The sequence below is a fragment of the Protopterus annectens genome, chromosome 14.part0 (assembly GCF_019279795.1).
Source record: "Protopterus annectens isolate FY-2018-M chromosome 14.part0, PAN1.0, whole genome shotgun sequence".
Taxonomy (NCBI): Eukaryota; Metazoa; Chordata; order Ceratodontiformes; family Protopteridae; genus Protopterus; species Protopterus annectens.
The window spans coordinates 996,025,666-996,052,590 of record NC_056748.1 but is presented as its reverse complement, the minus strand read 5'-3'; the positions used below and the strand labels follow the sequence as shown (position 1 = coordinate 996,052,590).

The window sequence follows — 26,925 nt, the reverse complement described above, 5'->3', positions numbered from 1 at the left end:
TCCGAGTAGGTGATATGCGACAGAGTAAAGCTGGAGTTTTTTGAGACAGTCTGCATAGGGCATCTGTTTGAGGCCGGTAGTCCTCTTTGTGAGGTATTTCTGTGGCCTTTCCATTTGTTGTAGCTGTCTTGTGAGGTACATGTCAAAAGGGGCCGTTGTACTCTATAGTGGGCCTAATGAGTGATGAGTAGAGGGGAACAATGTCCTCTTTTTTCCTGGATGAGAAACCTTTTGTGATGAGGTGTGTCACGTAGAAGGCTTTCCTGACTACTGTGGCAATGTGATTATCAAAGGAGAGACTACTGTCCACCTGTGTCTCAAGGTCTCTTATCACTTTCGGTGTTAAGTAGACTACCGCCTATGTGGTAGTTCATGGATACAGAGTTTTTACCAAAAGAGATGACAATGCACTTTTTGGCATTGAGCTTGAGGCCATGGCTATGACACCATGCATCTGTCTCAGTGAGGCCCTTTTGTAGGATGTCTGCATCGTTAGGAGTTTTGATTATGGCTCCTAGTTTGCAGTCATCTGTGAACTTTGTTAGCCAAAGATCTTCTGTGTTAGCCTGTACTTCAGAGAAGTAGATACCAAACAGGAGAAGGACCCAGGACTGAACCCTGCAGTACTCCACTTGACACTAGTCTGAAGTTGGATTTAGAGTCTGCTGCTTTCTCAATGTGGGTTCTGTCAGTGAGCCAGTTGGCAGCCCATCTTGTGACATAGAGATTTATACCTAGTTTAGTGAGTTTATCTATAATTCCAGAGTGGGGGATGGTGTTGAAAGCCTTGGTGAGATCTAGATAGGCTGTGTGAACCCCCTTACCCTCATCTACGGCTTTGATGACCGCTTCAAAGACATCTGTCAGGTTTAGGAGACATGATCTGCTTTTACAAACCTGAACTGGGTAAGGTCCAGAGTTTGGAGATTACCATTGTCATTGTTTATAAGTTCCATGATGATATGTTCGATTGCCTTGCAGACCAGGCTCGTCAGGCTAATGGGGAGGTAGTTCCCAGGGTCCGTGGTGGCTCCCCCCTTTGTGGAGTGGGATAACTGTTGCTGTGTGCCATTCAGTGGGCACAAAGCCTGAGGTGAGGCTATGATTGAACATGGTACTTAGGTGGGGTACCGGTTCGTTCTGTAGTTCATGTAGAACGCAGCCTGGGATGTTGTCAGGTCCCATGGATGCTGTGTTCTTGGCTTTGGAGAGTGTGTTTTTTTACCTGTGCAGCCGTGATTACAGGAACTTTGCATTCTTCCGGTATAGAGATGTGCCCTTTAGGGGGTGAGAGGAGGTAAAGTTAGCGCTGAACCCATCTGCCAGGATGTTGGCAATATCAGTTGGTTCTGTATATTTAGTGCCATTGTGCTGCAACTCAGAGCAGATCTGAGTGTTGCCATTGAGATTCTTGACATAGCAGTAGAATGCTTTGTGGTTGTCTTTAGAGTCAGTGGCGATTTTGTTTTCGTAACTAGCTTTGGAGGATTTTATGAGGGATCTCAACTTCTTACTGAGGCTGACCACAGAGTTCCTCCAATTAAGGGATTTTACTCTTTTTTGCAACAGTCTCTTTCTTCTGTTGCAGAGTTTGCTTATCGCAGGGGACCACCAGATTGGCTTCCTTTTTTTGGAGGATAGTATCGTGGTTCTGGTAGGGATTGCACGATCCATGCACTTGAGTAAATGCTTATAAAGTGCATTTGTGTAGGATTCAGCACTCGTACTTCTATGTCAGCATGGGTGTCGTGAAGTTTGTCACTTCTGTCTTAAGAAGTGTGAAGTTGGCTTTGGAGAAATTTTTTACAGTGGTTTCCCTAATGGGGGGGGTGGGATGTGCATGTGTAGGGTGATTAGCTTGTGGTCGGATCTGACCAATGAGGAATTGACCTCTGGTGTGGAACACCGGTTGCCCATGTTGGTAATGACCAGGTCTAGGATATTGCTGCCCCTGGTGGGGGTGTGGATAATTTGATCCAAGGCGTTGGAATTTTTGAATTCCAGAAAACGAGCACAAAAATTGGTACATGAGTAGTTTTCCCAGTTAATGGTGGGGTAGTTGAAATTGCCCATTATTAGGGTGTTAGGATGTACCCTAATATTTTCCAGTGTGTCAAGAAATGAGGAGTGGGAATCCTGGGGCATGGTGGGGGATCTGTAGCAAGCTACAGTTTGGATTGCGGTCTTGCTCAGAGTTAGTTGCAAGTGGATAATCTTGGATGCATTATGCTGAGCAACTAGCCTGGAGGTGTGGATATCCTTAATGAATATGGACATGCCTCCACCTTTAGTGTTTCGGTCCAGGTTAGGTGGCCAAAAGGTGTGGTATGAATTATAGCCTGGAAATGCAGGGGTGCTCTATGGAGCCTTGAACCAAGTCTCTGTCACTGCACAGATGTCGATGTTCTCCATTTTAAGGAGTGCCTCGAGTGAGTGCATTTTGAGGTTTAGACTTCTAGCATTAAGTAGCATTACCCTCAGATTTTGTTTGCTTGTACCTCTTATGGTGGTGAATCTGTCATTTGAACCTTGCCTAAAAAAGGCACTATAGGGGTGGCAAGAGCCTTAGCCAGTATCCGAAATCCCAAGGGTGACAGGTCAGGCCATCTCTGGCAAAGCATCGTGGTTTGTCATTTATGTCATCCCAGGCAGACAGATACTGGATCCCCTTAGAATGACACCAGAAGCTTAGCCAATTGTTGAAGTCAATCATTTTGTCCTTGTATTGTGGTATCATTCTGGGTGATGGCAGGATGCTACTTAGGGCTAGGGTTATACCTGCCTGGGCTACAAGATTGGACAGCTCCTCCATGTCTCTTTTCATGTAGTCCAGCGAGGTACGTCTCAGGTCATTCACACCAACATGGACAGTGACAGAGTTATATTTGTACTTGTTGTGGAGTGACCTGAGTGCGTGCATTATATGGCGGATCCTGGCACCTGACAGGCAGCTTGACAGTAACTTTCTCCTTGTTTAGCCTGGTGAGTGGGAACATCAGTGTGCCTGACTACAGAGTCAGCTATGACTAGAATGTTGGGTACGTTGTTATGCCTTATGGGCTGTGGTTGAGTGGCACACCGAGTTTGTGGGCTATGTGTTATTTGGGTTGTGTTGGGGGGGGGGTGGAGGTTGCTTGAGTTTCTGCTTTGGAGGTCCCTGTTACTTGGGTAGATTTTTATTGTGAGCCTCCGTGAATGTAGGTGTGTGTTTTGTGTTTCTATGTGTGTCTTTTGGTGGTGTAGGTTTTGAGGGACTATGTGATGAGTGTTGTGAGGTGCAAGTGTTTACCTTCTCCTCTTGACTGTCTAGTCCAGTCTTGGGTGAAGAGAGCTTTGCTTACAGTTTGGCTATATAGGTTGTAGTGTTGGGTGGTAGGAGGAGAGGGTTGTCTGTGTACATGAGGCAATTGCTGCATTGCCCCAAGATGCCCAGATTAATCAGGTAGACAGGAGAACACACTGGGAGCTGACCCTTAGACATGCCTGGATAGGTGCTTATTAAGTACTAAAAACTGTTTTCCTCTAGACAAGTGAGGAAAGTTGAGTGCTGTAGTAATTTGTAACTTATTTAGTGCTTACAATGAGTTCTGAACAACTGCTGAGCTCAAAGAAACAGATCTGAATGCTGAAACTAGAAAACTGGCTAGTTCTAAGAAACAAAATTAAGCTAGAAGGCTTCCCTCCAACACAGAAAGGCTTGGGGGCTCAGAAGCTTACAAACAGTCCTGGATACAGCAAATCTTTATCTGGACTAGACGACTTACAGAAAAGGCAGGAAACAAGCTTAGAATTTTTTTTTTTTTTTTTTTTTGTGGAAAGGGGAAAGGAGGAGCAGAAACTAAGTGGGTTGGCCTTCTCAAATGCTCTCCCTGGATTAAGTAGAATGAGGTGATGACACTAGACTGGGAGGAGTGTCCCAGATCAAATTTACAGTAGGGGCGGGCAACTGCAAAGCCACCAAATATAAAAACAGGATACCAATAGGGAGGGAGGGTAGGAAACAAAACTCAGAACAAACAAACCCAGCCAGATGCTTAACATTTGTAGAAACTTTCTAGTTAATACCTCACACAGTGAAACTAGCTAGAAAAGTATATGCAGACAATAAAAGTGCTATAAATAACTCGTAAAAATAAGCAAAAAAAACAGAATACTTAATGTTATATATCACAGATCAGTTGGCTCAGTGCCCTTCTTTCGATTAGCTTAGGGTGAAATGGCAGAAACACTCACAAGTTAACTTCTTAAGTAACAAAGTTGAAACCTGAAACATCTTTAAAGAAGAGGAGAATTTGATTATTAGTCTCAGTTTACAGTTATCTGCAGGCTTGTCAACTGTAGATCAGAAGTGGTGGTTTTGAGGTCTGAGAAATAAATACTAAGGGGGTGAAGCATCAAACTCCAAGGAAATTGATAGCAAACTCAAACAATGTAGTAAACCAAACTGGAAAGGCAAGACTTTGCAACCAAAAAGTATTAGCACTTTTGTTCTCTTTATTTAACGTGCAATAGAACTTCTTCAGAAATAAAAACTTGCATATCCCAGACCAATTTAAAAACACATGAAAATCATGTGATTTCCAAACCAATAAGAACAACGATTCAATAACCAACTAATAGATATTAAATCCCTTCATCTTCAACCCCGTTTCCCAATTTTTTTTTTTTTTTTTTTTTTTTTTACATTGGGTTGGAGTGTCACTTCAGCAGTGACACTCATTTCAAGCCAAGGTTTACACTGCTAAATATCTACGTAAAACAAGTACTTATTGTAAATTTGTAAAATTGAATAACACATTTCATTAAAACCATTTCATATTCATATATTTGAGAAACCAATTGCTAATGATAAATAAGTTATTAAACTTAAATGTTTTATAACCTCTGTACCAGGAGGAAGCACTTTAAATTTGTGTTCGTTAAGTCCAGGTTTATGTCTGCTCATAAGCACAACTGCCACTCTGCTTTACATCACTCTAATAAGGTGCTTTCTGTATCTAAAGTAGTTGAAAATCCATCTTACTACATAGGGGTTAATACTCTGGGATGCTAGTTTGTGTAAAGTACACTCATATGGAATAATGTTGGACTCCTCAACCAGATATAAGTAAGCAGCGTGTACAGAATAACATGTATTCTCTGCTTTAGTGACAACTTCAGATAAGTGAACAAGATTTAGCAGGTATGAACTACACTTAATGAATCCACATTCATGAAGGTCAAGTGTTTAAAAGATTTTTGATATTGTAACCAATGAGATTGATGAGGATTTGTTCCATGGCTTTGCATATTAACACTTGTGAGACTGCTGGATCAGTTGTGCCCCCCCCCCCGCAATGTTGAGTATCATAACCATGGCTGTGTGCCAGGAATCAAGGGCATAACCAATAATTAAACTTACGCCGAACAGCTCAAGGAGAGAATTTGCCACTGCTTGTTTGACCCTATTTAGTAAACAACCTACCACATTGTTGGGAGTCCATTGTGGCTGTACTTTTGGTCTTGGAGAACAGTTTTAATGTATGCTGATGTTCGTATTTCACTGTTGCAGTCATCACACTTGGGTTATCCTGCCAGGAGTAGCCCTCAGTCGGCCCGAATACCAGAGGCTTAGTATTTCTGCGTCAGTTGCTGTCGCTCCAGGACTGACGTCAGGTCGTCAGTGGTATAAAAACATGCAGCCGACTCCATTACATCAGTCTTTCTTGCCGAGGAGCCCAAAGCGGAAGCAGTTCACACAAGTGCCGGTCGAACGCTACCTGAGTTTTCGTTTCTGAAACTGAAGTTGAAGTCTTCTAAAGCTAAATACCCCTTTGGGGATCCTTTTTGCTTGCTCTAACCTATGTCAGAAAAAGTTAACAATTGTCTCGCCTGTGGGAAGTAAATACCACACCGAGACTTCCATTCTTACTGCGTCACCTGTTTAGGCCCAGACCACGACGTCCCTCGCTGTCGGTTTTGTGCTTTGTTCAAAGCCAGAACTATATGTTGTTGGGTCCTTAACGTAGCTAAATACTTTCGCTCTCAATCTCCATATTCCAAAATGACTTCGGTAAGCCATCTGACTACAGATCTTCTGAAAAAACCATAAGGATAAAGACCGAGACGGACTGCATAGGTCCAAAATTGCCGATGACGCTTCCATTAAGCTAGTCGCCAGTTCACCGGTACTCAGTGAGGTGCTTTTGCAGCCCCTGATGCCCGCATCTGTGGATTCACAGGCCACTACCGAGACCCGTTCGGAAGTATGCGAGACTCTTCTTTGACTACGAAACCTGTGGATGTCTCTACCTTGGATGGGTCCGGAGCGACTGTGCTGGGACAGGCCTCCAAGGAAGTTCTTCGCAGTACCGATGTTCGACACAAACAGACGACTTCTTTCGCGTCTTCAGTTCTTTCTAAAACTGCTGACTTTCTAAGGCCCAGGGTACGAACTACACCTAAAAAAAAACAACGACTCAAGCTCAAGCACCTGCTTCCTTGCCTCATGTGGATGATGTTTTCATGGAATCCAGTTTAACTCCTGATACTCTGCCTCCTGCTCCCAGGAAACCTGACTGGTATTACGGAGTCCCTGGCTCACATAAATTTCTTTTCAAAAATCATACTGCTGACCCTGAGGTCATCTCCCAAGGGCCTAAAGGAATAAAAGCAATCACAGCTAACAATCCCACCATTTCGGACAGGGATTCCCAAGCTTTAGACAGATGGGGTAAAAAAGTATACACCTCTGCAACTCTTGCCATTAGAGCATTAAATTTTCAGTTCCACATGCTGAAATACCAGCAACATACTATGGAAAGTATTAAACAAAAAATATCTACCTTTCCAGACTGTGCAGAAAATAATTACAGGAGCTTATGCATTCTGCAAGCCAAGTTACTAAGCATACCCTGCAATGTGGGTTTAATACCCTAGAAGCATCCTGTAGGGCAGCAGTCACAGGTTCTGTACTTAGAAGGCATGCTTTGTTTAAGGAACAGACCTTGCCAGACCATGTCAAATCAAAATTATTGGACGCACCACTGAACAAAGACAATCTGCTTGGCACCAAGGCAGAAGAGGTTTTACAAAAGATAGAAGAAAAAGCTAAATCTATGCAGACAGTTAAAGACTTTTTGCAAGTCCATTCGCCGAGATTCAGTAGGCATTGCCCTTCAAAACACTGGTCATTTCCAGCTCCCTCGAGACCGGCTAAGACTACACCTAGGGGAAGCAGACCCCCCCTCCCCCCAGACAGCAGTCCTAGGGATTGCAGAGATCTAAGCAATGGAGTACCTCCACTTCTAAAACAGGGAGTGATAAGCCACCCCCTTATGGAAAGAAATCACAATGACTTTTCAACTCCACCTCTTAGCTCTGCCCACCTGCTTATGCCCCTAGGAGGAAAACGTACCTCCCATGCAAAAAACTGGTCCTCCATCACCAACGATCGATGGGTCCTCAACATAGTATCCCAGGGGTACAGATTTTATTTCCACACACTGCCAGTCCCAAAAGGGTTCCCAGATTTCCTCCAAACCAGTGGGCAGAGGCACAAAACCAAGTTCATTCCCTGCTCTCCATGAGGGCAATTCAGCCTGTTCCTGCAGACCAGATAGACCAAGGTTTCTATTCCAGACTTTTCCTGGTACCCAGAAAAGAGGGCATCTGGCACCCAGTCTTAGATCTATCCATTCTAAACACCTTCCTGGTGGTACCAAAATAAAAATTCTCACCCTCCAGCAGCTTCTTCCTATGCTATCCAAAGATGCCTGGTTAGCCATCCTAGACCTAAGAGTCCTATCTGCACACCCAGTCAGAGACTCTTGCAGGAAATATCTACGTTTCAGGGCAGGATCTATGCATTATCAGTTCTCTGCACTTCCCCTTGGCTTATCCAGTGCTCTCAGAGTTTTCACAAAATGCCTGGCTCCAGCCATTGCTTTTTGCAGACAAAGAAATATTCAAATTTACCCCTACTTGGACAACTGCCTGATTCAGGCAGACAGTCAGGGAAAGCTGTTACAGCACCTGACATTTGTAAAGGACCTACTGACCTCACTGGGGTACACTATAAATGAAAAGAAATCCAAACTAGTCCCCAGTCAGAAAATTGTATTCCTGTGAGCAAGCCTGGACACAGCATCCCAGATGGCATTCCTTACTCTAGAAAAACAAGCCTGTCTGACAGGCTACTTCACTCAACTGGCCACCAGAACCCAGTTATCCACAAGGAAAATTCTGCAAACTCTAGAGTTCATGGCCTCCTGCATTCTACTAATTCCATATGCCAGACTGCATATCAGGAAACTTCAATGGTACTTAAAAAGCCTTTGGTGTCAAAATTCTCAGGACCTGGAAAGTATTATACCTATGATACCTTGTCTAAGGAAAGATTTTCTTTGGTGGGCAGCTTGCAACCATAAGAAGGGGCTTCCCTTTTCACAACCCCATGCCTCCCAGACCCTTACTGCAGACGCATCAGGCTATGCCTGGGGTGCACACCTGGATGGTAGGTGCAATCAGGACCACTGGAGCCCAAATAAAATTCATTTGCACATCAACCAAAAAGAGATGCTAGCTGTTCAGCACGCTCTGACAGCTTTCAGACCCCTACTCTCTTCGGGGCCTCTACTAATCAAAACATACAACACCACAGTGATGTGGTACATCAACAAGCAGGGAGGAACCCACTCTTCAGGCTAGCCATGACCCTTTGACACATGGCTTCAGCCATGCATATTCACCTGATAGTACAATTCCTTCCAGGCAACCAAAACTCTCTGGCAGACAGCTTAAGCAGAAATCTTCTAGACCCACACGAGTGACAATTAAACCACAACACCTTCAGCCTCGTAACCCAGAAATGGGGTACCCCGAAGGTGGACCTATTTGCCTCCCCCAACAACCACCAGCTCAGGGAACCTCACAGCAAGGCCTGGAAGTGGATGCCGTAGTCTTCCAATGGATAAACCTCTCGATCTATGCATTCCCTCATCTTCCTCTTCTTACAAGGGTATTACTCAGAATAAGGGAGGAAAGACCAAGGATAGTCCTGATTGCCCCAGACTGGCCATGCCAACACTGGTACCCACTACTGCGCAGTCTTTCACCGTTGCCTCCATGGCACTTCCCTCAGATTCCAACTCTCCTGATCCAGCAGATGGGAGAGTTCTTGCATTCACATTTGCAGACCCTGAACCTGGCAACCTGGCTTATTCCTTGACCCTCTCCTCCAGTGGCCAGCCTAAGCAAGCAAGTCATGGATGTTATACATGAAGCCAGATGACCCAGAACTAGAAAATCCTATGCTGACAAGTGGAAAAGGTAATGCTCCTGGATCCAGACTAAAGGAGCTGAACCAGTACAGCCCTCCTTACCTCTCATCCTGGATTACCTAGCAGACCTACTTCACAGGGGCCTATCCTTTTCTATTAAAATCCATGCCTCTGCCATCTCTGCTCATTACAGTACAGAGCCACCTCTCTTTTCACACCCTCTCATCAAGCAGTTCCTTAGAGGGGCTAACAACTTAAGGCCACCCAGAAGAGCCCCTACACCTGCTTGGGACCTTAACTTTGTGTTGGAAATGCTCATGCTTACCCCCCTTTGAGCCTGCAGCTTCAGCAGAGTTAAAATTCCTCTCTTGGAAAACAGCCTTGCTTCTGGCCATCACTTCAGCTAGAAGAGTGTCTGAGCCACAGGCACTCATGGCTGTGGAACCCTTCATCATTTTTCATGCTGACAGGGTCTCCCTCAGAACTAACCCAACTTTCATGCCTAAAGTGGTGTCCAGTGTGGCTTTCAACCAATCTATTCATTTGCCCACCTTTTTCCCTAAACCTCAAAATAAGGGGGAAAGGATCATGCACTCATTGGATGTGCACAGACAGCTCAGATTCTACCTGGATAGGACTAAGCCCTTTAGGAAATCTGACCAGTTACTAGTCAGCTTTGCAGCAGGGGCAGAGGGCAATGTCATATCAAAACAAACCATTTCCAAATGGATAGCACACTGTATCTATTTCTGTTACAAACACCACAGGAAACCACCCCCACAGGGAGTCAAAACACATTCCACTAGGGTAACGTCCAGCTCTGCAGCTTTTCTCAGAGAGGTCCCTACAATGGACATCCTCGAGGCTACAACATGGAGTTCTGTTCATACCTTCACCAAGCATTACCGCAGTCCTGCAGGGCATACTAGCCAGCCCCAACTCTTCTTGACTACCTCCACCCATTCCTTCAGCTTTGGGAATCAACCTAAATGTGATGACTGTAACAGTGAAACATGAAGAACATAGTACAGTTGTGTACACTTACTATAAATGTAGATATTTGAGTGCATTCACTGTTGCAGTCCTGGTTTCCCACCTCCATCCCCCTTGTCTCTCTCTCTCTCTCTCTTCCTCACTCTTTACAGTGCTATTTGGTATTTACTTTCTACTGGTGGTGTTATTCCACCATAACCTAGCTCCGTATGTGGGAGATCCTGACATTTGGGGCAAGAAAAACTGATGCAATGGTGTAGGCTGCCTGTTTTTATACCACTGAGGACCTGATGTCAGTACTGGAGCGACGGCAACCGACGCAGAAATACTAAGCCTCTGGTATTCGGGCTGACTGAGGGCCACCCCTGGCAGGATAGCCCAAGTGTGATGACTGCAACAGTGAATACACTTGAACATCTGCATTTATGATAAGTGTACACAACTGTACTTTTAGTGATAGAGTGTTGGAAATAATTGTAATAGAAATATGCATCTTGGGGAAAAGTTGCCATCAAACTTATTGGCCAATATGTTGTTTAGGTGCTTAGGGTTTGAGAAGGATGCATCATTTTGGAGAAGTTGTGTGCAGTGGTGTGTGTTCTTTCTTATCTTCCTAATGTAACTGAAAATTGATTTATAGTTATCTTTAGCCTTGGAAGCAAGTCTTAGTTATTGGGATGCTTTGCTGGCTCTGATTGCTGCCTTGAGTTTCTTGGTCAGTTTTTTAGGTGAGTAGTGTATTATGAGGTTCTGTCCCTCATGGGCACGCTTAGAAGTTTTCTCCATTTGTTGTACAATTTGTTGATTTGGGCTGTCCACCAGGTTGGTGTATTTGTGAATTTCACAGTATATTTTGTTCGGATAGGGACTGATACGTCAGTACATTTATCTAAGTAGGCATATGGCCATATATGTCTTCAGCACAGCTGGCAGAATTTGCAAAACATTGTGCTGTGTTTTTTTTTTTTTTTTTGTATTATTTTTTGTGGGAACTGATGCTTTGACAGTGAATGTCACTAATTGGTGGTCACATTTTAGCAGGGAAGGAGATACCTGAGGTAATGGAGCATATATGGGTTGTATTTGTGAGGACTAGGTCAAGAATGGGACGGGTATCAGTTTGGTCTAGAGAGCTCTTGTTAACCTATTCCATAAACCTTTGAGTGTACCCAGCATTAGAGGTGCACTTGTCTAGAATAATGGTGTTATTTCTTATAAGGAGGTCCTCAATAGCTTTGAGGAAATTGGAGTGTTCTTCTGGGGACAAAGTTGGTGACCTGTAACAAGCTATGCGTTGTAGATTAGTCTGATCTAAGGTCAGTTGGAGGTCAAGCAATTCTTCATTAAGGTCTCCAGGTAGTAGTTTAAAGGGAATATGACTGTTGATGAATACCAAAACACCACTGCTATTTACAGCAGTCCTGTGTGCATAGTAAGCACATTTCCCTGAAATGAAGAGGGTGCTCTTTGAGCATTTGAACCATATTTCAATAACTATGCAGACATGGGCACATTCTGGGTGCAGAAGTGCCTTAAGATCTGACATTTTGTTGTTAAGACTCCTGGCACAGAGAAGAGCCACCTTATTGCAGATAAATTTGATGTTTGTAGTATTTAAGCTGGAATATCAATTACATGGACTGTATCTGAAAAAGGCATTTATGGGGGTAGCCAGTGTTTTTGCCAATATGCAAAAGGCCTTGGGTGAAGTGCACGCCATCCCAAAAAAGCAAGTTGGTTTGTCCAACGTCTTATCCCACTGATGCAGCCAGATGTCCTTCATGGATGCATCTGCAGTCATAACAAGTGGGTTGTCCTGTCGTCAGGCAGCCCTTCAGTCGGCCGGATTCCAAAGTCCGGGTCCGGCTTCGGCTGATATCGCACTCCACCCGACGTCATCTCTGTTGGTCTTCGGGTATAAAGGCATCAGCCGACGCCATTTTCCTCAGTCTTTCTTGCCGCGTGGCGCCCGAAGCAGAAGCTGTTCGCAAGTGCCGGTCGGTCGGATCCAGAGATTACTTCTACCGAATACTACTTCGAAGACTTCTAAAGCTAAGTACCCCGTTGGGGACTCTTTCTTGCCTCAGCCGACGTCAGAAAAAGTTAACAATTGCTTAAACTGTGGGAAACAAATACCTCATAAAGATTTCCACTCTTACTGTCTGCCTTGTTTAGGCCCAGCCCACGACGTAGCAGCCTGTTCGGCCTGTGCTTCTTTCAACCGACGAACGCTTAGGCGTCGGTCGGAGTTTGCAGAACAGTTTTTCGGTTCTGTTTTTGCGTACATTATGCCGTCGGATCCTCCGACTACCCAATCTACCAAAAAACGCAAAGATAAAGCCCGACACTCGCGGTCCACGGTTTCGGCCGAAACCATGGTCAAGCAAACCGCGAGTGTCTCGGTTTCGGCCGAAACCGAGAAAACTGAACAAAGTACAGCTGAACCTATTCCTACAACTGAGGCCCCTGCTACAACTCTTGAATCGACCTCAGAAATTTTACCCACTACGGTGGTTGACTTATCAGACACCATCCCCTTGGATGTCTCTACCCCAGCACGTGGTGCTGCTAGGCCTCCAGCAGCCATGTCCATTAAGGCCTTCGCCAGGGCTAAAGCAGCCAAGACTACTAAAACAGTGCCTGTTAAACCACCCACATCCAGGCCCTCTTCTAGTTCTCAAATGCTTACTTTGGCAGAAGATTTAATTTCTTTAATTAGAGGATCTCAATCTCACCCAGACAGGGCCTCTCAGCCCCAGAGAAGAGACCTAGGGCAGAGCCCCGAGCCAGTGTCCTCTGATGATTCTGCTGATGAATCAGACATAACTGACCAGCCAGAGGCTCCCTTCTCCAATTTTGAAGATTCTGATGCTGAAGAATCCATTCCAGCTGCTTCCCCACCAGAAGAATTCTCCTTTGGGGAAACCTTGCATGCCATGCGAGAACAGTTCCAATGGCAGCAACAGGATTTTTCAGACTCCAGAAAAAGACTTAGGACTTTTCTGCACCTCCCACAGCACAGGCCCTTAGCTATACCCCCTGTTCTCTCTGTGGTGGATGATGCTTTCAATGATGTTTGCTCCGCTCCAGATTCTTTACCCCCAGCCCCTGCCAAACCAGACAGATTTTACAGGGTGCCAGATACTCATCACCACCTTTCCAAGGCTCCACTTGCAGACCCAGAAAGTATATCCCAGGGTCCCAAGGCAGTAGCCGCGACCATAGCTAAAAACCCTATTCCTTCTGAAAGGGAAGCAAGGTCATTAGACAGACGGGGCAAAAAGGTCTACACTTCAGCTACTCTCTCAGCTAGAGCTTTAAACTGTCAGTTTCACATGATACAATACCAAGAGTTTATGCTTGATCAGTTAACTAAAAAACTAACCACTGATGAATCTCTTGATAAGAAATATGTATTAGAGATGGTAAATAACATACAACAGGTTAGCAACCATTCCTTAAAATGTGGCTATGATGCACTGGAGGCTTCATTTAGATCAGCCATGACAGGCACAGTGATAAGAAGGCATGCATGGCTAAAGGAACAAGCTTTACCGGATCATGTTAAAGCTAAGTTGCTAGATGCTCCTATGGACAAGACAAGTTTGTTTGGTACATCTGCCCAGCAGGTTATGAAGAAAATGGAAGAAAAGGCAAAATCTGTTCAAACTGTTAAAGATTTCTTGCAGGTTCAACCCCCAAGGTTTAGCAGGAACTGGCCTGCCAAAAATTGGTCCTTTCCTGACTCCACAAAATTTCAAAGGGGCAGGAATAGACGTTCCAGAGGCAGAAACCAATCCAGAGGAGGTGCCTACAGAGGAAGACAGTGGCAAGGTAACAACAGGGGCACAGACACAGCCACTGCCACTACATCAACACAACCTTAACCCTAAATCCGCCTACCAGGGAACAAATAGCAGCTCCTCTAGGCAGAAAGTTAACCTTATTTTCAAAGAACTGGCACTTCATAACAAAGGACAAGTGGATTTTACAAACCATAGATCAAGGTTACCGGTTTCACTTCCACACTTTACCAGTCAAAAGAGGAATGCCAAATCTACCTCCAAATCAAAAAACAGAGGCTCTACGTCAGATAATGGAGTTAGCAAACATGAGAGCTGTGGAAAGAGTGCCAACAGCAGAGCAAGGAAAGGGGTTCTACTCCAGACTATTCCTAGTTCCAAGAAAGGAAAAAAGTTGGAGACCAATTCTCGACCTGTCCACCTTAAATACATACATCATTGTCCCAAAATTCAAAATGCTGACCCTCCAGCAACTTCTTCCCATGCTGGGCAAGGAGTCTTGGCTGGTAACTCTAGATCTCAAGGAGGCATACCTGCACGTCCCCATTCGACCAATCTGCAGAAGATACCTCAGATTTCTTGCAGGATCAGAGCACTATCAATTCTCAGCATTGCCTTTGGCTTATCTACTGCCCAGAGTATTCACAAAATGCCTGGCATCAGTAATCGCCCATTGCAGACTTCAGGGAATTCAAATTTACCCATACCTGGACGACTGCCTGCTACAAGGGGACAACAAAAGCAAGCTGACAACAGATTTACAAAGGGTCATTTACTTGCTACAAGCACTGGGATACACAGTCAATTTACAAAAGTCAAGGCTGTTACCATCCCAAACAAGGACATTCTTGGGCGCGGAATTGGACACAGTAAAACAAATGGCATTCCTGACTACAGAAAAACAAAAAGAACTCCCTCTATACTTCTTGGCACTAACAAAACTGAACAAGTTAACAGCAAGAAAAGTACTGCAGACCTTGGGCTTCATGGCATCATGCATAATCTTGGTTCCATTTGCCAGACTACATATGAGAAAACTACAGTGGTACCTAAAGAATTTATGGTCCCAACACAGACACAGTCTAGAAACAGAAATCCCACTAATTCCATGCTTAAAACAGGAGTTCCTTTGGTGGGCTCAGGCATGCCAGTCAAACCCAGGCCTACCCTTTCGCAGATGTCAAGCAAGCCAGACCATCACAACAGACGCTTCAGACCTAGGATGGGGGGCCCACATGCTGGACAAATGCGTGCAAGGATTGTGGACACAGGATCAACTTCAACTGCACATCAACCTAAAAGAAATGCTGGCAGTAAAACTGGCAATCCAAAAGTTCAAACCAATTCTCAAAGAGGGCCAGTTGATGATAAGGACAGACAACACCACAGTCATGTGGTACATCAACAAACAGGGAGGCACTCATTCATACCCCCTATGCAGAATGACCCTGGAGCTGTGGACCCTAGCACTCAGCTACAACATCCAGTTACAGGCAATATTTGTACCAGGGAAAGACAATACCCTAGCAGACATATTAAGCAGAACCACTTCGGATGCCCACGAATGGAAGCTTCACCCGGACATCTTCAAGACCATCTCAAAGAAATGGGGAATGCCACAGATAGACCTATTCGCATCACCTCTCAATCACCAGCTCAAAAAATTCTGCACAAGGACATTCCACCCATTAGCATGGAAAGTGGATTCGCTCTCCTTCAACTGGAAAGACCTAACAGCATATGCATTCCCGCCTCTTCCTTTGATACACAAGGTACTACTTTAAATCAAGGAAGAACGTCCAAGGATAATCCTGATAGCTCCAAACTGGCCAAGACAACACTGGTACCCACTACTGAGGAGCATGTCTCGGAACAATATGTGGACAATTCCCCTGATGCCTTCGATGTTAACGCAGAACAACTACAGCATCATACATCCAAACCTAAAAACCTTGCAACTGACTGCATGGAACATCACATAACAGCAGCTATTCCAGAACTTTCCCAAAGAGTTAAAGACATTATTCTTGAAGCACGCAGACCTTCAACAAGAAGGAACTATGCTGGAAAATGGAAAAGGTTTGTCATCTGGAGTACGGAAAGAGGAAAAGATGTGTCAAACATAGATATGCCTAACATTCTGGAGTATCTGGCGAACTTCTTCATTCAGGCCTGTCCTACTCCTCCATCAAGATACATGCATCAGCTATTTCAGCAGAATACAGCTTGGATACACCTGTTTTTTCGCACCCTTTGCTCAGGCAGTTCCTCAGAGGAATCAAGAATGTAAAACCTCCAAGGAAACCACCATTACCAGCTTGGGATTTAAACTTTGTGCTAGAAAAGCTGACACTAGCACCCTTTGAACCAGCAGCAACAGCAGACCTACAACACCTGTCATGGAAAACTGCTTTCCTACTGGCAATTACTTCAGCAAGGAGGGTTTCAGAACTACAGGCCTTAATGGCAGTGCAACCCTTCCTAATCTTCCACCAAGATAGAGTGTCCATGAGGACTAATCCTACATTTATGCCCAAGGTGGTATCCAGAGTGTCTTTAAACCAGGCAATCCACCTACCTACCTTCTTTCCCAACCCACAAAACAGAGGGAAAGAATACTGCATACCTTGGATGTACATAGACAGCTACGCTACTACTTGGACAGAACAAAAATAGCAGAAAGACTGACCAACTTTTGTAGCCTATGCAACAGGAAGGGAAGGCAAAGCTATTTCCAAACAGACAATCTCCAAATGGATAGGAAATTGCATACGATTCTGTTACTCCTTCCATGGAAAACCAATTCCACAGAACATAAGACCTCATTCTACAAGGGCAACAGCCACTACCACAGCCTTCTTACGAGGAGTGGCAACCAAAGACATTATTGAGGCGGCTACTTGGACCTCCGTGCATACATTTGCCAAGCATTATAATTTGCCTCTATATTCCAGATCCCGAGCAGGGTTTGCCACTGCTGTACTGCAAGGGATCCTAAACACACCATAATCTACTTTTATCCTCCTCGCGTAGTTGGCTATGGTATTCTACCCACTTGTTATGACTGCAGATGCATCCATGAAGGACATAGTACAGTTTTGTACCTACCATAAATGTAGATGTCCGAACTGGATAGCATCTGCAGTCAGGATTACCCTCCCTCCATCCCTCTGTGGTACTCCTAGGGTGTTTACCCTTCTAATAGCTAGCTGTTGGGGGGGACTCTTTTATGGTGTATTTGTTTGTGTATATGTACATACATGCTTATTGTTGTGTTTACCTCTATCTATTTGGAAACATTGGCATCTATCCAAATTTTAGCCTGCAAGAGGGCTACTGGCATCTGGGGCAAGAAACACTGAGGAAAATGGCGTCGGCTGATGCCTTTATACCCGAAGACCAACAGAGATGACGTGGGGTGGAGTGCGACATCAGCCGAAGCCGGACCCGGACTTTGGAATCCGGCCGACTGAAGGGCTGCCTGACGACAGGACAACCCACTTGTTATGACTGCAGATGCTATCCAGTTCGGACATCTACATTTATGGTAGGTACAAAACTGTACTTTATCTTTTCTTTATATCTGGGCATCATTCTTGTTGAATGGTGGATACCATTCAGTACCATTTTACTTTAAAAGGACATTCTAGTATGTCTTTTTTTAATATTCTTCAAGGATTTGTATTTTAGGTCATTTACACCAACATGGACAATTACTGTGTTGTAGTCATACTTGCTAGGAGTCAGTAACCTGAGGTCTCTGAATATGTCAGTAATTATCCTTGTGCAGCCTAGTGAATGTAGAATGTGTGTGTCTAATGATTGAGTTACAAATTACTAGAACATTTTTAACAGAGTTCTGATTTTGAGAAATAAACTGTGTGATAGGATGATTGTGGTGACTTGTTAAGGAGGGTGTTTGTTGGGTGGGAAGGTTGCAGGAAGTCTGAAGCTTGGTGTTTTTGATCTGGAGGCATAGGCAAAGATTTTCTTGTAGTATCAGCATAGGACATTGATTTTTTTTTTATTTCTCCAAAATCTCTTTATTTCAATTTTCTTTTTTCAAATAATAACAACAATATGGTAACTCAAAAACACAAATAAACAATACAAATACCTATCTAAAGAAAACAGACAACAATCTCGTTCAATGTGCATGTGTGAGACTGTTGTGTTTGCAGGTGGACCCGCGACATTATGATGCTCACTGTAAGTGAATTCTCTGGTGAGAAATGCCTCCACTTTAGTAAGATACTTAAACCTTTCACAGGGGAAAGCTAGTGCATTTATGAGGAGTTTGTTGTTGGTGTGCATGAGACAGTTGCTGCGCTGCCTTAGCAAGCCAAATGCTATGAGTCTGGCAACAGATGGAGGAGTGGTAGGCTGACTTCCCATGAGCACCAAAGTTTAGGGTATTTGCCCAGTAGTAGAGAGAGACTTGAGAGTGAATTGTGAAGATGTAGGGGAAGTACTCAACAGCCATGTCCTGGATGCAAAATGTTATGAAGCTTATCATAACAGCTTTTAACATGACAGAGAGGGTGGCAGTCACAAACCTACCAATGTGATGTACCACATACATGGCTCAGAATGCGTAGCCAGGTTAGTGGATGGGATAAACTAGCTAAAATATTAGTTGTAGATAAGGACTGATCATAGTCAAACTAATAAAAAAATAAAATGCTTTCACTTCTCACTGTCAAAATACATCAAGCTTGGTACTATGTGAAGCACCACCCCTCACAATGTAAAACAAGCAGGCAAAGTGAAAGAACCAGTGAGACAACAGCTGTAACAGTAACCAGTAGTGCTCCCTTCCTAGAAAAAGCAGTAATTACTCTACTGCCACAAAAGTAAATACTACTGTCTCTGAGATGGCAAACACACCTGGCCAAAACTGTCTTTAACTAATAACTGTGAAGGTGAGGGAAAGCAGTAAGAAAATGAAGTAAAACAGACAAAACTACTTTTAAACAGTTAATCTGTAAGGTAAGTACAGTAGAAAATGGAAACTGTACTGATTTTTTTAGGTCTTAAATTTAGGCCTTCCTTTATCATATGTGAATAAAAACTCATGTTTATTTTACATGTTCTGCCTTTCTCTTAGTGGGGTCTCTTCTAAACCCATTGCAATTATATGCGGTACAAGGCAATGCTACCTGTTTTTCCTACTATATTTATTGCTGCGTACATATACATATAGATGGATTTATTTATTTATTTTTTTGCCCACATTTTGTTTCAGTCACCAGAGTACACAGTTTCCCAGTTCGAGTCACCTCATGTTCTGCTGATCTCATGTTTATGTTTCACAAATTCCTCCTCTTGCTTGTACTTTACATTATTCCTATTTTAAGGAGTTTAGGCTTGTATTCTATAAACCATATTAACCATAAGCATGCTCTCAAATTCCAATTTTTTTATTAGACAATAACCTTGAAAAGGTCTGAAAATATTAGAAATTATATTACTAAGCAGAGTTTTTTTTGCATTCCTTTTACAGATTTTTGAAAGTAGAATAGGTTTTCAAAATGTTTTATTTTAATATTTTAATTCTTTTTAATTAAAATGTAATTATTTAACAAAGCACAAAGATGTAACTTTATATGGTATCCGAGAAATTGTATGGTGTACTGTAAAGCAGTCCCTGGTCTTCAAATTATTACACAATTTACACGTCTGACAAATCACTTTTAAGTTGCCAGTATTGGCTTCAGAAAAAGGAATGTGTTCCTTTTTTGGGTATATTTACAGTGGAAGTACATTTTGCTCTGTGGTATTTATCGAGCCTCTTTCCATTACCTAAAAGATCACTTGTTAAATCAAAATTGCACCCAGTTGTATCATTACATCAAAAAATATGTTCTGTTAATTTTGGAATTGTTTTCATTGCAAACATTTATACATAACCCTGTCATTCTTTTGAGCAAAAATGTAATTCAGTAATTCGTATATCTTAGATTCTCTCTCTCTCTCTGTTGCATATTAATTTTTCCAAGTTATTCTGGTATTTGATTTTGTCTGAAATGAAATGTTCTGTTGTGACGTGCAGCTGTAACATCATTTATTAAGTTTTAGCTAAGTCTCACATACTTAAAGCTGATGTTCATAACCAATTCCAGAGATTCCAGTCTCTTATTTTACTGTTTGCTTTATTACTATCTCAAGCATATTTTGTGTGTCTCATTTGCGCGGTCTTAGAGTTAAGTACTCCTTAGTCAGGTCTCTTATTCATGTAAATTAAATACTCAGATTGGAATGTTTTGAAATGGATACCAGTGTTATGATTTATCATAGTGCTGACTATTTACATGCTTTCCTGCAGTAAGTGGGTTTTGTACATTATGCCCTTATTCTGAGGCATGTGCTTTTTATCTTTTGTGGAGCATATGCCTGGCATGCAAAGCAGCTTTAGATCCCACTCTGATGGATCTCCTGCATATTTCAAACAGCACTAAAGTTACCCATTCTAAACACTTTAACCTTGACTTTGATATAAATAGGACCTGCTGGAGAGACAGGTATGTATCCCAGAGACTCTCCCATCCATGTGAAGCAGAGTTCCTCCTTAATGCAGTTCAAGTGTAATTTGGACAACTGGATGGGGAACCAGAAATTCATCCCTGATTTGGCACCTATGACCTATGTACACATGAGGTCTGTAATGGACTCATCTCCCAGGCCTCTCATTGTAAGTGCTTCATTTCCCAAACCCCTGCTTAGACTACCAAGGGTACCAGAACTTGTCAGAGATTTGGGATGCATACCTAGGCTTAAGAGGGCCCCATTCATCGATAACCTAGTACATTCCTATGAACCTATGAAATGCAAGATGGTTGGAATTTTCTTAACTATGAGTGAAAATGACAGTCTTATTTTTGATCTGCTTGACTGTCTCATTTGAGATATTTTCCTCTGATAGACAGTAACCGTTGTAGACTTGCATCATAATTGTAATGTTGTATTTAAAATTAAACACATTTTAACAATGTGGTCTGCTTTCAGCTAATATTATCGTCTTTCTTCCTGAACTCTACAAGATGATTTTCTTCCAGATTGTGTAGCATAGAGGGATAAAGCCTTGACTGCAGTCAAGATGACCCAAGTTCAACTAGTAGCTTGGATGCCAGAAAATGATGGGACTAAACAAACAGCACTGGCTTGCCAATCTTTGATGATGGAGCAGTGGTTTCAGTTAGATGATAGCGGTTCAGTGTGACACTGAAATGACTGGGAACAGAGAAGTGGGCTAGTCAATTCCAAGCTGGTGATGGTAGCCCATGTAGTTTGTGGGTTGACGTACATACTAGCAAAGACAGAATGTAGGATCACCAGGGTGATGTGGTTGCTCACCTCAGCCAGAGGGGAAGGGTGAAGATCCTAATAAAAATATCCTCAGTGCCAGGATGTCATCGAAGGCACATACCACTTCCGTGGCTTCCCAGATGATGACCCCTCCAGATGTTTCTCTCGCTCTCTGTACTGGGAATACAAAGTACAGGGAACTGATTGGGCAGAAGACACTTTGGGGGGATGCTTGATGGTCAGCAGCCATCGAGGCAAAAAGAATATAAATAAAAAGGAAAAGTTTATGTTCTGTATGGAAGAACGTTTCTACAGTATTACCAAACATTCTGACAAATTCTTTAGAAACAGTCTGTGTTTATATTGATTTATTTTTCCTTCCTTCAGTTTATGTCTCTCTTTTCATTTTGAACTTGTTTGTAGAAAATATTCATAAAAAGAAACTAAAGTAACTATCAAAACAGTTCTGCTGTTTTGATGTAGGTTAAAGGCATTAATATACTTCCATGTTCTGCATGCCAAAAAAGAGTGGAAATGGAGTTCTGAGTGTCAGTGTTCTTGGGAGATTGTGTGGTTGATTATTTTTGTGTGATAACATTTTTTTAGACAGGATCACATACAAGTTTGAGCACACTTACTGTGATTTGTTTGTTGATAGACCTGAGAAGTAAATGTTGTTATAATGTAACCAAGAAATCCACAAAAATTGCCAAAAGTGACAAATAGTCACCAGTAAATGAAAAAATGGACCCCAGAATGTGCACAATAAAGCTTTCAGACAGTCCGGTTTTACACAATTTATTCTGAGTATTCAGTCCACAATAACATAGATAACGCTCAGTCTAACAGATACGTTTTTGTTTTAAAACTTCATCAGATGTGTGCTGGTCTTAATACAATTCAGTGAGATACACCACGAGCTGAAGGGAATTGGCAGCTGCTGTGAGTGTGTGTGACTCACACTGTACTATACTGTTGCTATAATGTACTGCATATGTGATGAAATAACACTGCTTGACAAAATAGTAGTGGACAAAAATGTACTGGTGTTGGAAAATCATGTGTGCTGTAACATGATTATTAACATATTTTCTTCCCCTACCTGCCTCTTAGCCTACCCTTTTCATTAATTTAGGCCTCCAAAAAAGATTAGTGTTAGTGGGAGAGACCGTTCCTGTTGCAAACTTGACCTCATGGAAATGCCTGTATTCTCAAAGGAAGGCCTCCTAAGTGGAAGCTTTTACAAAGTGTTTGAAATGTGCTTCTGTAGTTTAGCCTAGCATTTTTTATAGTTCTAATTTATTGTTTTCAGTTTTTTTAATTTAATATTGCTTTCTTTTTGTTATAGTACAGTGTTTTATCATTTTAATTCTTGATGCTTAATCTGATGATCTGTATTGTGAGTTTTCTGTTGCTGTGTCGTATGGTTAATCTGATGATCTGTATTGCGAGTTTTCTTTTTCTCTGTTGTATGTTTAATATGATGCTCAGAAGTGAGTATTACATAAATTATATCTACTTATTTCTTTGGTTGAGATACTGAGGATGCCTACTTATTCATTTGTTCTTTTCGCAGGAACCATACTCGATCATTTAGTTGGGGAAGATATTATAGCTGACTATCTTCTTTATACCCTAAACAAACATCAGCAGTTTGGGTAAGATTTCAGCCATACAGTAAAAATGGGCTAAACATTTTTTAGGTTGGCAGATTCTTGATAAAATTGACAGGTTGCAGTTAATAGTGTCTGCTGATTTTCTAAGTTCTATATTTGTATCTGTCTGTGCCATTCACATTTGCTGGTCAGTTTAATTCAGAGATTTCCAAGAGTAATTTTAATTTAACTTGTTTACTTCACAACAGCTCTGGATTGCTGGCTGTTAACCTCCTCCGTAGAAACAATTGTGCAGACAATATATTTCTATAAAACATATTGAAATAAATGAACCATAACAGCTATGTAAAAAATATGAAAATAAAATTGTTCAGCACATGCAGGTCTTTGAAGTAGTTCTAGTGTATACAGTCCAGCTCCTAACCCTAATTTTATAACTGACAAACGTTGTTGATTTTGTGCATAATTTTATCTGAAGTGACCATAACTCATATCTCAATAACCATAACCATATCTCAGTAATCATAACCAGTAGGCACCTACTGTCTGCAGTAAACTTGTATGCACTGATGGTATCGTCAAAATTATACCTCAAGTTTCCATGCTCATTTACTGAGGTGTTGAAACATGTACGAAAAAGTCATAATTAAAAATGTAATTTGTGCACATGTAAAAGACGGAGGTCATGTACTAAATAGCTGTTTGCAGTGGTGTAAGCTTGTGATTTATACCTTACAGTGCTTTCCATGTAGCATGAGATACTCAGTAATCATGGAAATGTAATATGTCATATTTTGTCAAGTATTGAAATGAACAAATTAATATATGTTCACGTTTGTAATTTCCTTGCTGTTATTCACATGTTGTTGGCTGTGGCTGTGAGTCACAGGCAGCCAAGTACCAGAGTTGGATTATGGGAATCCCAGGCCTGGAGATGAAAAGTATAACATACTTATTTATTTGGTGTGATAATAAGACAGGATTTCTGACTAAAACGGGAGTAGAATCAGAAGTGTAAGCATCTAGGCTTGGAGCTGCAACTCCATCAGTCCCCTCATTACTCGGGCTACGGTCAAGTCATTTTAAGAGTAATGTGTGAAAAAATTAAAAATTATGCAGATTTTAGCAACCACTGCTAAACACGTCAGTGTCTTAATTTCTCAGTGCTATGAACTCGTGGTTCTAGCAGCCCTTCTTTAATCTACCGTTGTCTGTCACTGCATGTCTGACAGGTATTAAATGTGCTTTATTTATTTTGTCACAGTAACAATAAAAGTGCTGCAGCTTCATTTCTGACAACTTTTACTCTGTGTGCGTATTGGATGCCATGATGTCATGATCTGTTTTGAATCATAATCATAATTTCCACATAACAGACTTTCCATAATAGATGGACTCATTAGCACAATTATAACAAAGTTATGCCCATTTTCATAACCACTTCTTTGCATACATCAGTATGTTCATCTGCAGTGCCAGATCACAGATCCTTTACAGCTTTCTTTCACCCACCCTCATCTGTCACCTGGTGTCTAACACATATTACTTTTCTGATGTGAAATATTACTGCAGGTATAAAAAAATCTGTATTTTATACTGCAACAACAAATTATTATATCTTAATTTCTGCATACACCTTTCACATGAACTGCTTGTCTGATAGCATTATGAATGTTTTAAATTATATATGAAACTTCCATCTGACATACTCTGTAAAAGAGTTATTACCACTGTTAAAAGAAAATAATGCCAGTTCTCATAACTTCTGCCAAAGATGTACAATAGCAACCTCTGTTTTTCAGTGACATGACCTCATGGATACCTTGCAGCTTTTTGCATCTCACTTTTATCTGTGACACATCATTACATTTTTAACATGAAATATTAACTGTAAATAAATATAAGTGACAGATGTGTCACTCCGTTTGTTTCCTTTTCTGGTCTGTGTCAGGATGAGGTCAGATCATTGGTTGTCTTCCTTTCTTGGCTATCATTCACTCTTCTCCAGAAGCAGAAGTTTTTCAAATAAAGCATGGACAAAATATGGATTGCATAGGTACTTACAACTAGGGGAACAAAGAATGACTCCTCAGTGTGGCAAAGATAATGTGACAATGTTAGACCAGGTCTGGTTGATGTGATTGGCTGCTGCCAACCACAGAGCATCTCCACAGCTGCCATACTGATCTTACTGGTCAGACAAAGAGTCTCCACCAGTTATTATTTTTTTTTTAATTAAGCATATATTTAAAAGAAAATTCATCTTTAGTTGTAAACACATTGTAAAATACTGCTGGCAAGATGGGATCATGAAAACTGACACAGAAAAAATGCCTCTGACAATACACCGAGTTGATGGTAGCAGGAACATCCAATTGGCTCCAAATTATGCCATTTTTCTTGGTTCAGGAAGCACCCAGAGACATAATACTAATTAATCAAACTTAAAAAAGTAATCTTTGAAAACCATTTACTTTGTAAAATGTACCTTTAAATGCTTAGAATATCCCATGACTGCAAGCAGCAAACTGGATTCATTTGAGTGTATAACTGTGGTCTCGCCTTCAGGGTCTGTGGTTACTATAAAGCAACAGATGCAATGCTACAGCTGCTGGTCTGATAGAAAGAGCTAAGACAGGCAGAGATGAGAATACTCTGCCTGATATAAGGTTAGGAAGAACAATATTTGTGTTAATGCAGAGTTCATATTATTTTATTTGTGTAGGTGCACAGTTAGGGATCATAACAGTCAATGGCATGACTGCACATGACAGAGTCTTCTGCCTGACAAGACGTGTTAAAAGTAAATGTTTACCAATGCCAAACTTTCTGCAAAGTGCTGGGTGGGGTTCTAAACTTAAATGGATTATTATGTTTTTTCTGAAGGATGTAGAATTGTTCCAAAAGAAAAAAGTCAACAGCCCAAATAATTAACAGAATACATGTTTTGCAATGGAAACATACCCTGTGCATCACCACACCATTGCACCTATACATACTGAGTTTCTTCCACTCGAAATTCAATTGTCTCACAGTTAATAGCTGTATGACATGCTATTAAATGAGACTCTGTTGCGAGTCTGACAAGCAGGGAAATAATGAGCCTTCAAATTCCAGAATCCTAAGTTTGCTATGTAGGAATAATATATATATGTTAGTAAATAAATGTATATGAAGTTTTTTTAGAGCTATAATAAAGAGATGAAGAGTTGTGAAGGATGATTAAGTCAGAAAAAATGTGAAAGTAATTTTGTGTGTGTATTTTGTGCATTCCTGAAAAGCCGAGAGAAGAATTTTTTTCCTTGAAATGTTGGCATTTAAATGTGGTTGATGGCATAGCACTTAAGGTACTTTAGGGACATAGAACCAAAGTAAATGGCAGATGGGTAGGGTTAGGATTTGGGAAAGAACACACGAGTAAGATTGAGCAGAAGGACTTTGTGTTGCTCGTCTTTGATAACTTTACCCCTGCCTTAAATCCCAGTGTTGTACATTAAGGAACTAAACACACACACAAGCATGCATGCATTCAGGCACTTGCATTCACACGCACACACCCACACTTCACACATACCAATATACAAGCACAACACTGACATTGTCCCCTTTCCTAGTCCTTATTCTAAACCCTCAAACATTCCCACTTACCTTTCATTTCATTTTGCAGACTTCAATACTTCGTAGACTCAACTACTTTCATTAAGTTGTGACACAAAAACCATAATTTGAAAAGCTGCATATATGCATATATATATATATATATATATATATATATATATATACACACGTAGATGCATACATATGTTTGTGTGTGTGTGTGTGTGTATATATATATATATATATAGTGTGTGTATATATATATATATATATATATATATATATGTATGTAAATGGTTTACTACCATAATTTTGAAATTCACTTACTTGACTGTGGCATCATCAAAAATA

General features: G+C 41.7%; 1 protein-coding gene across 2 annotated transcripts in view; it reads left to right on the top strand.

Moving 5' to 3' along the window:
* The window catches only part of MTG1 (mitochondrial ribosome associated GTPase 1), a 399,555-nt gene that overhangs the window by 330,994 nt on the left and 41,636 nt on the right, over positions 1-26,925 (top strand). For both annotated transcript variants that reach the window (XM_044056794.1, XM_044056795.1), the window contains exon 9: positions 22,938-23,019. In XM_044056794.1, the coding sequence (XP_043912729.1) occupies positions 22,938-23,019 (82 nt within the window). The remainder of the gene's footprint in view (positions 1-22,937; positions 23,020-26,925) is intronic.